Genomic DNA, 11731 nt, shown 5'->3' with positions numbered 1-11731 from the left:
CACCCCAAAAAATCCACATGCAACCAAACATGTAGATAAGCAAGCACAAAATGGAAGACCATAGCAGTTGGCAAACTCAACTGGAACTGAAAACAGGAAAAATGATGAAATAACCAAGCAAAATAAGGAAAAAAGAGGAACAGTTTAGGAGTTGTTAAACACACAAAGCAAACATTAACGCAAATGACAGCAAGCAAGTTTGGAACTGTTGAAGAACTGAATCGGAATGCATCTAGCAAATGACACTTACAGCCATAAGCAACCAAACATCCAGGAAATAAAAAAACCAAGGAAACATCCATAAGCAACAAATGACCAACACCACCCAAAAACAACCATAACTAACCAAACATGGAGAAAAACAAACAACATTCCAGATCTCCAAAATGAAACTAAGCATGCATGAAACAAAAACTCCTCTATGGCTGAAGAAATCAACATGCAGAAAATGAAAACAACATTCAATGTGAAACAAAGTAAACATGCATGAAACAAAAACTCCTCTGTAGCTGAAGCAATGAACACCACAAAAAAACATCCATAAGCAACCAACCACACAGTCAAAAAAAGAAAACATCCATTGTGAAATAAAACCAACATGCATGAAACAAAAGAAAAACCTCATAAGGCAGACCAACATGCACAAAATCAACCCGATATGAAAACAACACCCTAGAAAATCCACATGCAAAAAAGCAACCAAACATGCAAAAAAAGCAAGCATCAAATGCAAGACCATAGCATCTCGCAAACTCAACTGGAACTAAAAACAGGATAAACGAAGAAAAACCCAAGCAAATTGACGAAAGAAAATAAGGAAAACAGAAGAAGCGAATTAGAAGTTGTTGAACACACAAAGCAAGCATTCACGCAAATGAGAGGAAGCAGGTTTGGAGTTGTTGAAGAATTCCCGAAATGCATCCAGCAAATGACATTTGGACCATTGACCGGCAATGCAAGCAGAAGGTGACACTTGGAGGCAACTGGAAATGCCCAAAAAACCAACAAATTGGACACGTGTCAGGAGCATGAGCACAATAAGCTTTTCCCTATACATCTCTTTTATAAGACTTAATATAGACTACAATTTATTACTTTTGGTTCAACGTTCGTTTGAGAGCTTTCCAATAAAATAACAAACACACACTTAATCACAATAGACCCAAAAACCTTGAATGCAGGAAATTAGGACTAAAAGTATTATCAAGGTCAACCGACGATTTCCAAGCTGTTTTGCTTGACCAAAAGATACACTTTCAAGACAAAAAGAACATTTTTAAATTAGTGGAATTCAAATAGGATGTTTTTTTTAAGGGAGAAATCAAACTCCGATATTAAAAAATTTATAATAACTCACTTGTTACTTAACAAATTGAGTTAAATCTCTTTAATATAATTTTTTTTAAAAAAAACTAAAACTAAAACCGAAAAATTTTAAAAGGACAAACAATTTTTCTTTTTGAAATTACCATTTTTTTAATTTATACCAATTAATTTGATTAAAAATAAATTATTTTTCTCACCTTATCTAAAGATTATTTTAAATTTTTCCAGATTTCTTTTTATTATTTTTACTGAATTTGAGCACAAAATATTAATTATAAGTTTTAATAAATTTCTGCAAAAATTTTAAATGTCAAAAACTAGTATTTTTACCTATGCTATATGTGAATATAATTATTTTAAAAAAAATTGACATTAAATTTTTAAATGTTTTACTTCTAGCGTAAAGTTTTAGCATTATTTGTTAAATCTTAGGTTAATTTCATCCAAAATATCTTTTTAAAAGGGTAACAATGAAGATCAAATCTATGGTTCTGAGTTCAAATTCTGTGGATGAACATAACTTAATTGAGATGAAAAAACTCACTAAAGATAATGAGACAAATTTGTTGACAGAAATTAATTAATCATCAATATGATTGATGAATATTATGTACTAATGTCATGGTGGAAAAAAAAAATTAAACCTAAGTGGTTATATATTTACCTCAACTACAACCAACAAGATCAACCCTAATAGGTTTTTTCAATCTTAAAATATCAACCACATAAATCATTTTTTATTTCTTTTAAAAATTAAAACTAAAATAAAAGTGAAGGAAGATGAACAGTTTTTTATTAAAAAAAAGATTTTTTTACTTATTTTAATTCTTTAGAATATCTCTTAAAAGAAATTAATACTTTTTAAAAGGAAAAATCAAGTAAGAGATATTAAGAGAGGAGCGGGGGATGGGGATTAACAGTGACCGCACAGTGGCACTGTGAAAGGAATTATAAGTTATTTTCTGGTAAGGTTAACATATATATATTAACTGCAAGTTACAACAAGGCATCCAAGTTGTGTTTTTCAGATGATGGAGACACAAAACCTTAGAGAACTCATAATATTCCTTGGAGACTTGCAATGAATAATAGAGTCTTCGGACCTAAGAATTTTGACTGCATGAGTTGGTTAAGATGACTAGGGATTTTCACAAACTAAACATTCCCTATAAATGCACGTGACAAAATAAAGGCTGAATTTCCATTTCATTCGTAAGAATGATCATTATTAAATTTTACATATAAAAAGACTTAACAATAATTTCATTCCATAATTTTAATTTCTCATATTAGATACCATTCCTTGCACAGAATGGAAATTTCGAGAGGAAATTGCTTCTTTTTTTTTAAATATCGTCCCCAGTTAACAGTTGGCCACAACTTTTATTTCATGCCTATTTTATGTATCAAACATAACAAATGTTCTGACATAATCAAACACCAATGAAGAAGAAATTTAGAATGTTTATTCCTTTGCAATGAAATTCCTTGTTATCATTTTATATAGATATCACTTTTCAAGTGGTGTAATATACAATGTGGTTCTATTATTTTTACACTATACAGCTGAATTTGAATCGTGAGTAAATGCGTAAAATGATTAGAATAACGATGAATCCTTACTTTCTCGCTTTACACATCTTTTCTAAATCTTTTCACTTTAGAAGAACTAAATCCGTTACAACTAATTATTTCATGATATGCATTTGTCTGTTATTTACAAGGTCAACTGAAGAATCCCAACATAATATCCACATTTTGGCATAGCAGTCAAGCACTTACAACTCAAACTTCTCTATCTCTTCAACCAGAATAATCAAAGTTAACCAAGCCTCCAATGCAAAATGATGAATTTTTCATACCTGTTAAAAGAAAATTACATTCAATTATTTGCAACCATAGCTCAATGTATATATAAACAACCACATTATTGTTCAGTAATCTGACATAGTTAAGACATTTGTACATCAATTTAGTTATCTCCAGAAACTAACCATTTGACTATCTATATCAGAAATTAAAATATCACTATTACCTTCAATCAAATTCATCTCCTTTTTCTTTGCAGTGATTCTCCAGTTTCAGGCCTTTTCTGTCACTATTTACAAAGATTTGATGAGCATTCATGTTTAAGTTCTCTCTTCTATTATTTGCAATCTCTGGCCAAGTATTTGGTTTAAGGGTGTTGTTTTTATTTACGAAAGCCTTTGTTTTTGCTGAAAGCAAACTATCACCCCACTCACTTCCTTCAATCATACTTTTAAATTCGGAATTAGGTATGCAATCAGGAGAACTCAAAAAACCCCTGGTTGAAATCCTTCCATTTTCAAAGGAACTTTGACGCAGAAGCTGTTCATATAACACGTTACCCACAGCAGGAGTCCTGCATGAAAACCATAGTTTTTCATTCACATAAATAAACTGTCTCCTTGCATGCAAAGAGTACATGCAAGAGTTAAAGGCAGGCTGGAAGCTAAAAACATTCTTCAACAACCAAGATGAAAATAATCAATTTTGGCACTGTCATTATGACAAAAAATTAATAGCAAAATATTGAAAGCCTAAATCTTTTGACCTACCTAATAGCTAATTAGTAAATTAATTAGTTGGCTATCAAAGCAAACCTTATTTGTTGAAATTTTGAGGTCTGAATATAATCAAAAATTGGAACCAAGTCTTTTGACCTAGCTTGTATTACACGAGTTGGAATCTTGTCAATCTCAAATTCCCCTCCAGAAGCAGCTTCTTCATCCATCATCAGAATAGCCTCTTTACCCACTGAATGAAAATATATCTGGTTGGCAACAAAATCATATATTTAAATGCCAAACTATCAAGCATTGTTAAAAAAAACATTAAAAAAATGCATTTTCCAGTTTTGAGATAACATACCCCAGTTTTTCCCCACAATGGTGTCTTAGCTTGATGCATTTGCAGTTCAGCTTCTGAAATATATAACTGATGCTCTTTCTCAGAACAGGAATTCCATTTCACAGCTACATTCTTCATTTTAGGGCTAATGATATTATCCTTCTTCACTTCCTCTGAATATAATTTATTGCTGTCTGAAACTACATTCTCTCCATATATGTCAATATTATCTTCTCCCTCTCTCCAACTTTGTCTCTGACTTATATTCCATTTCTTGATAGGCTCAACAACTACTCTTACATCAGTCGCTGGGGCAGATTCATACGCAGGTGTTACTCCAGAAACAACACCTGAATCTTGACTGTTAATTGTCTGCAGAGCATATTGTATCATAGAACCGGTGGGTGAAAATACCAACAGATGACGCTTTTCCTTGGAATAGTTCCCATTAACATACAAGGTACTGTTGCCTTCAAAGTTACGGAAAGATGAAGCAATAGCCCCAGAAAGGGAACTCATCCTATTTGTTGCAGCTGCAGCAGCACCAGTTACCGTGCTTCTCCAGCCATTAGATCCATTCCTAATTCTGCTTACGACAGAAAGTGTGATAGGAGGACCAGCAGTACAGAGGCTCTGTGGTTTACAAATTTCTAAGGCTGAACTATGAGGCCAACAAACTGCTTGATTATTCATGACATCCAATCCACCATTTTTTTCTGTTAAACTATTGTCACATGACAGAATATTTACAGGTCCCCCTTGAGGGTTTATAGCAAATAGATGGCTAGTGCCCCTTGAGGAACTAATCATAATCCACCTGCTATCAGCACTAAAACTGATATCTTGAATAACCTTAATTGTCAAAACAGATTTAAAAAAGGTCTCAATTAATTGTGGATGCATTTTGAAAAGGAAAATTATCATGTGTTAATCCAAAGGAAGAATGGACAAGAAGATGAACTCACTGCATTTGTCAAGCCACGTTGCAGCCTGTAGAGATGAACATAAGAAGGGCCAGCATCAGATGCTGACACTCTCTCATATCCAGGGATTATCTTAAAAACATTAATATTGTGCCCCTGAACAGAAGCAGTCACCAATATGGTGCCACTAGGATCAAAGCATAAAGCTGAAATAGGACTCTTGTGGGCCCGGAATTGGGAAACGACATTTTTACTGACTATATCTCGGACAATGACCTGAAAGCAAACAATAAGTTACGCTAGTAAAATTAAAATATTAACTGTAGTAGCATCAATTACCATATTGTAGAAGGATAACCTAAACCAAAACATACAGCAAGATGAATCCAACCTGAGATAAACACAATGCAAAAACTCTTATTGCAAAATTGTAATAGACAGTTAGTTCGATAAAGACATAACCAAGTTTGAAACTAAATTTGAGCCAATAATGAGGAAAGACAGTGACCAAAATTTCAGGAACAACATAATGTTAAGAACTACCTCAGACCAGATGTTTACAACCTAAGATAGGGAAGATGCTAGCTATCTTATCTATTCGGTGTTGAAGATAATCAAGCACGATACGTAGATTCCAATAACATGCGAATGCAAAATTATGAAGAGCAGTATTTACCATCCCAATGTTATCTGCATCTGTTGAATGGCCATTAACGATTCCATTTCCTTTTGGGCTAGAATTTACCAATTGTATAGAACTGCTGCTATCTGGGCGAAGTTCCGAACAGTATCTGGAAAGTTTTTTATACCCCATATCTCCAAGTGTCACAATCCCAGCAGCAAGATGCTTGCTAGACTCTTTGGCATAGTGAGCGACCAAGCTCGCATTTGAAGAAATACCAGGAAAGCTTGCAGAAGGTGTCAAATGCTGTGGGCGGACACGCCCAGAAGTGGCTGTTGCATCTGGGCTTCCACTATAGGCCAGCCATCTAGGACCAACTGCAAGCGGTCCAAAGCCAATGCCTCCAGAACCAAAACAAGGTGTGACTATAGGATTGGTAAGTAAAGTATACTCTCTTTCTAAAGTTGTGGCAGAAAAACAGTGTATCTACAAAATAATGATAGCATTAAACATTATAGGAAAACAAATTTAGAGGAACTTAATATAGATGTTAGAAAGTATACCTGAGTGGCTTGAGAAACGGCTACTATTCGAGAACTACATCTTACAGAGTAAACAACTGATCTAAACTTTAGTACATGAACATATGATTGGGACCTCATAGAATAAAATTGAACAGTAGTTGGCAGATAGTTCCCATTCACTTGGTCATGATGGTTTAAAGTGCCCCCTTTGCAAGTGGCACCCAACCCATCTTGTGTTTTGCCTCCACCATCCATACAAATTACCAACAATGGATGCTTGCCTGCATACTTATCCTCTGGTCTCTTTGATACAATTGGAGTTGGTACCATTTGCATAAAAGAAACAGGACCATCCTGTCGGGAAACTAGGTCACGGACATTATTTGAATCATTAACATCCCAAACCTGGAAACCGGACCAATAGCCTAGAAGAAGTATTTGCCGCATGACTTCTCCCTGGCCCTCTAATGTGTCAAACCCAGCCCAAATAACCTATACAAATTAGGAAGTAATTAAAAAGTGTCACCTCTGTCCTAACACCAAATTGAAAAATGTAATAGAAAGATAAAAAAAGAGTATCAATTTTTCAATATTCATTAAGTAAAGACGCAAAAACAAAATTAGATCTAGAAGCATGAAAGGGAAAAACAAAAATAATAAATAACATGCATACATCCTAAACCAACATTCATTTAACACAAGGAACTAAATATGAAATATGAGAATAAGCACTATCATTTATACTAAAGCTAAAAACCAAAAGGCCCAATAGTTCCAAACCGATAAGGATATTTGGTTAAATAATCAATTGCATAGGAACATTATATTCATCATATAAATACTACCAAAAAGTCCAGCTTTGTTCTGACAACAGAAACTGTTACATTAAGAATTCAATCAATTCATGTGTGCATCTGATGCATGTTCAGGGACATCACATGCCCAACAACACAGTAAAAGTTGTTGAGTCACAACAATATGTCCAATATTTGATGGTTGATGCACAACACAAAGAAGCTAAAGTCTTACAGCAATGCCATAATATTCAGCTTTGCTGGAGCACAGGTCTCATATCTGTAATGAAGTTTCTTTGGCACAACAGCTCCCAGGTTTCTTTGTCCAGTATTTGATGTTCTTTTCCTCCTTACTTGTTCATTTTTCCATTAAGGAGGATTCCTCATCCTCCAATTTCATAGTAATTTTTTTTTGTCTTAAAGAATTTCTTCAATTATAGAAAACAAAACAATTAAATATTTACCCATTGGATGCCTCTTTCCAACAAATAACCCACTCTCTCATAAGCAAATTCATAAAACCTAATTAACTCCAGTAAATCAATAACTGTCTAAACCTATTTTCTATATTATACATATACTGTATAATCTGCAAAAAAAAACAGAGAAAAAAAATTGTTTCACTGTCACAAATGGATGTCCATTACTCCATTACTGTTAAAAAGGAACAAAATCCATCCAGTCTAACAAAATAGTAGGAAAAAACATTTGAATTTCTATCAACCTATCACCAAAAACCTTATATTCTGCAATGAAGAGAAAAGGTAAACCAAAAACCTAGCATTAGAGAGGAAATGATAAATGACTCCTAAGTTAAAGCTTAGTGTATCAATGAACATGAGTAGCCTTCCAATCATTATGGCTCCAGTAACGTTCAACTTTAAATATCAAATAAACTAAATATACCCATCAAAATCATAGGTTCAAAGCTCCTTAGTAATCATAGTGCATACGAATTCTTAATAAATGTATAATATACGAGCTCTAAAACTGTGCAACCAGAAAGATATTAGCCACTAAAAACAAGGGCAAACTAATTCATGATGCTCTATCCTAGTGGGATATAAGAAGGCTGGATATACAAAGCCTTAACTCCGCAAGCAGAAATACTGTCTAAAGGATTTGAACCCATGAACTCACAAAGCAGCAATCTTACAATTGAGCCCAAGGCACGAAGCCTGCCCTCTACATTAGCCACTAAAGCAGAGAAAGAAAATAACTCATTTTCCATAATTTTACTTCCTTGATTACTTATAGGGTGTTTGGATGAGTGTAGATTATCTTGATTTTGCAAAATTGATATTGGTTAAATGTGAGTTTGAAGTGAATTGAATTATATTTTGAAACTTCTAATCTTTTATCTTAAAACTAATTATGTACCAAAACAAAGCATCTAATTTTCATCCTCAAGCAAAATATATAATTTTTAGCTTCTAGACAAGCTCACATTTAGGAGCAAAACCAATTTTGCACTCAGGCAATAAATTCAACAAAAATTAATAGCAATATAATTCATTACAAGGTGCAATAAATTTGGTTAACTGTGGTTGATATTCAACTTTCTCAAAAGCCTATTTAATAGTGACCATGGATCCCATAAATGGGTTAGCCGTACAATTGGCAAAAAATATCTTTCAAACAGATCAAAAAGCAAAAAAAAAAAAGAACGAAATCTCTCAACCAATATTTAGCCCATAATATTGATACATACTAATATCTGACAAAAATGCTTATCCCTTCTTAACAAATGGATGCTCAATAAAAGCAAATAATTAATCTAAACTAATTGGAAAACATAGAATCAGCATTCACCCCAGCAATAAAAGTAAATAATTAATCTATCTAATTACATAATATCAACAATCGACAGGTATCACAAGTAATTGTTGCGAGCAAAGAAGCTGCAATTCACAAACTAGATCATTATGATGAGCAAGCAAGTAACTATTTTCCAGTTCAACCCATTAGAACTCACTCATGCATACCCGATCACAGTCAGCAGCATCACCCTTATCCAAAATCGACGATGCAAAAGAGGAAGCCGCAGACCGAGCAACAGTAGAAGCACCAGATGAAACAATCTTCAGGTAACCAGAGAGAGTACGAAAGGAGGGAATAAATCCATTGTTGTTGGTTCTGCCACCGCTACCACTGCCAGCAGCAGCAGCTGCAACACCTCCAAGAAGAAGATGCTGTGGTTTCTGGCCATCATTCTTACTCATCCCAAAAACCAAAAGATGAAAATAACAGCTACCCACTACCACAAAATCAAAAGGGTCACCACTGATTCTTCAAATTCACCCTTAAATTAATCATCACCCTCTTCTTCCCCCATCAAGAAACAAACCAAAACAAATTTCAAAAAAAAAAACAGCAAAAGTCACTATTTTTTTCCAGCAAAAATCCCATGTATAACCTCACAAAAACCATCCGAATCACAACTACCCTAAAACAAAACTTGCCTCCAAAAGTTTTCCCCTTCTTCGCGTTTTTCCCTCAACAAAAACACCGAGAAAACATAACCACAACGAGGGAAACGGTTTGGGCAAGACAAAGAAATTTAAAAATTCAAAAACAAATAACAAGTTTCAAATTTGTTTCCTTTTTTTCAAACTTTGATTGAAAGTTGAAACCCACGAAAATATTTAAAAACAAAAATTCACGGGTTAATTAAGATAGAAATTTGAAACGATGATTAGTATCCCTAATCCCTAATAATAATAATAATAATAATAATAATAATAATAATAATAATAGTAGTAGTAGTAATAATAATAATACAATTTGTGGCAAAATAATATGAAATTCAAACGTATAATTTTTGTAAGAAAAAAAAATAGATATGTATCGATATTTACGTATTGTTGCGAAGTTGATGATTTAAGATATGAACGGTGGGAGGGAATTTGGGAATGGGAAGTTTAAGGTTTTGGAAAGGGGACCCGCCGGAAAAACGCCGGAAAACAGGGAGTAGTCAGAGGAGAGAGAGAAAAGAAAACAAAAAAAAAGGTAGAGAGAGAAAAACAGGATAACAAAAAAAAGAAAATTCAGAAAGAAAATGAAAAAAAAAATGTATAAAGAGCCCTCCGTTCAGGTGGTTACGTGTATCCCTTCCTTTTCATTCTTTCCAAAATTAAAATGTTAAAAAGAGTGTTTGGTTTCATTGTTTATTATTTTTATTTTCACTTAAAATAATTTATGAAAATGTGTTTAATTAAATTTTTGAAAATATTTTATCTGAAATGAAATTTGATTGGAATTTTGAATGAAAACATTTTCATTCAAAACTTATGGAAATTGGTATAGTGTTTCTTTCTTTAATTTTGTTAAAAATTATAGTATTTTCATTTTAACTTAATTGAGAATCCTGTTTTAACCGAAAATATAAATGAGATTTTATTATTTTTATTTTTGGGTTGTTCTTATTTTTATTTTTACAAAAAATGTTTTCAAAAATTCAACCATACATATCTTCATCACCATTTTTTGTTTTTGGTGAAAATGAAAACATGATCGGAACCTTGAGTAAAATGAAAACGCGTGATAAAAAATATAATTTTAAACAAATTTAAAAATACAAAAAGACAAGAAGTTAATATATCATAAATTTTTTAATATTTTTATTTCTTGAAAACATAAAACAATAAGTCAAATCAAACATATTTTTATACTTCTAATCTTTTAAAAATAAAAATAATTTTTAAAACATGAAAATAAAAAATAAAAATACAAGTCAAATACACTCTAAATTTTTTCAATTTCATATGCTTTTTAATTTCAACAATTTATTTCAAATCTAATATATTTATATTTTATTCGTGTTTTGGACCTTATTAGTTATGGTTATCAAGAATTTGAATTTCAATTATCATCGATATTAGTATCAAATCATCACAATAAAGTTTAACATATTTTATTTGTATATATTTATTTATTTATTAAATATTTTTCTCTCTAAATAAAAATAATCTTATATAATTATCGTCAACGGAATAAATTGAAATTGAAATAATTAAAATTTAATAATATTTTTTGTTTTCATTTGTTTCAACTTTCAAGATATTATAATCAATGTGGTGAAGATTATGAAATGTATTAAAATTAAATTAAGTAAGTGATAAAATAATGTAAATCTAGTAAAAGATAAAGTAATTTAAATCAATTTACTAGTTAAAGAGATAATGATAATTAAAAAGATAACGAAATCTAATAAAAGAATATGAAATGTATCAAAATTAAATTAAGTAAGTGATAAAATAATTTAAATTCAGTAAAGATAAAGTAATTTAAATCAATATACAAGTTAAAGTTAAAGAGACAATGATAATTAAAAAGATACAGATAATTTATCCACGATAAATTAAAAAAAAAATCCTACAAAATTAGAGAAAAGAGAAGTAAATTGGTTTAAATCAAGAAACAGATAGAAGGAATTAGGATGAGATGAGATGAAAGAATTGAAATCGGAATATAAAGAAGAAAAAGAAAATCTTTTGAAACAAAAAAATATTCACATAAAGGGAGAGTGTCACCTTTGTTTGAGAAAAGAGAATTTAATCCAATTGAATTGTGAGAGAATAGAATGGAGCTCTCGCAGACTATATATAGAGGATTTAAAATGATATTTTAACATGTTCATTGTATAAGTAATATTTTGGTCAATACATTTTA

General features: G+C 31.8%; 1 protein-coding gene across 2 annotated transcripts; it reads right to left on the bottom strand.

Moving 5' to 3' along the window:
• Positions 1–2794: 2794 nt before the first annotated feature.
• On the bottom strand, positions 2795–10095 carry LOC114379925 (autophagy-related protein 18f-like). 2 transcript variants are annotated; one of them, XM_028338749.1, is made up of 8 exons: positions 9046–10095; positions 6306–6758; positions 5797–6228; positions 5163–5396; positions 4219–5049; positions 3951–4120; positions 3362–3709; positions 2795–3188 (listed from the first exon to the last, which is right to left on the bottom strand). In XM_028338749.1, the coding sequence occupies exons 1-7, from the start codon at positions 9280–9282 to the stop codon at positions 3364–3366; spliced, it is 2703 nt and encodes a 900-aa protein (XP_028194550.1). In that variant the 5' UTR covers positions 9283–10095; the 3' UTR covers positions 2795–3188; positions 3362–3363. The 2 variants fall into 2 exon arrangements, with proteins under 2 accessions (XP_028194550.1, XP_028194551.1); XM_028338750.1 differs by having other exon boundaries at positions 9036–9145.
• Between the last annotated feature and the right edge of the window lie 1636 nt (positions 10096–11731).

Source organism: Glycine soja, chromosome 12 (assembly GCF_004193775.1).
Source record: "Glycine soja cultivar W05 chromosome 12, ASM419377v2, whole genome shotgun sequence".
NCBI lineage: Eukaryota > Viridiplantae > Streptophyta > Magnoliopsida > Fabales > Fabaceae > Glycine > Glycine soja.
This window is presented reverse-complemented; position numbering and strand designations above follow the sequence as displayed.

Coding starts and splice junctions, on each gene's coding strand:
- LOC114379925 (XM_028338749.1), bottom strand. CDS start 9,282: ATGAGTAAGAATGATGGCCAGAAACCACAGCATCTTCTTCTTGGAGGT. Junction 6,759..9,045: donor ATGCTGCTGACTGTGATCGG/GTATGCATGAGT, acceptor TAATTTGTATAG/GTTATTTGGGCTGGGTTTGA. Junction 4,121..4,218: donor CATTGTGGGGAAAAACTGGG/GTATGTTATCTC, acceptor GTTGCCAACCAG/ATATATTTTCATTCAGTGGG.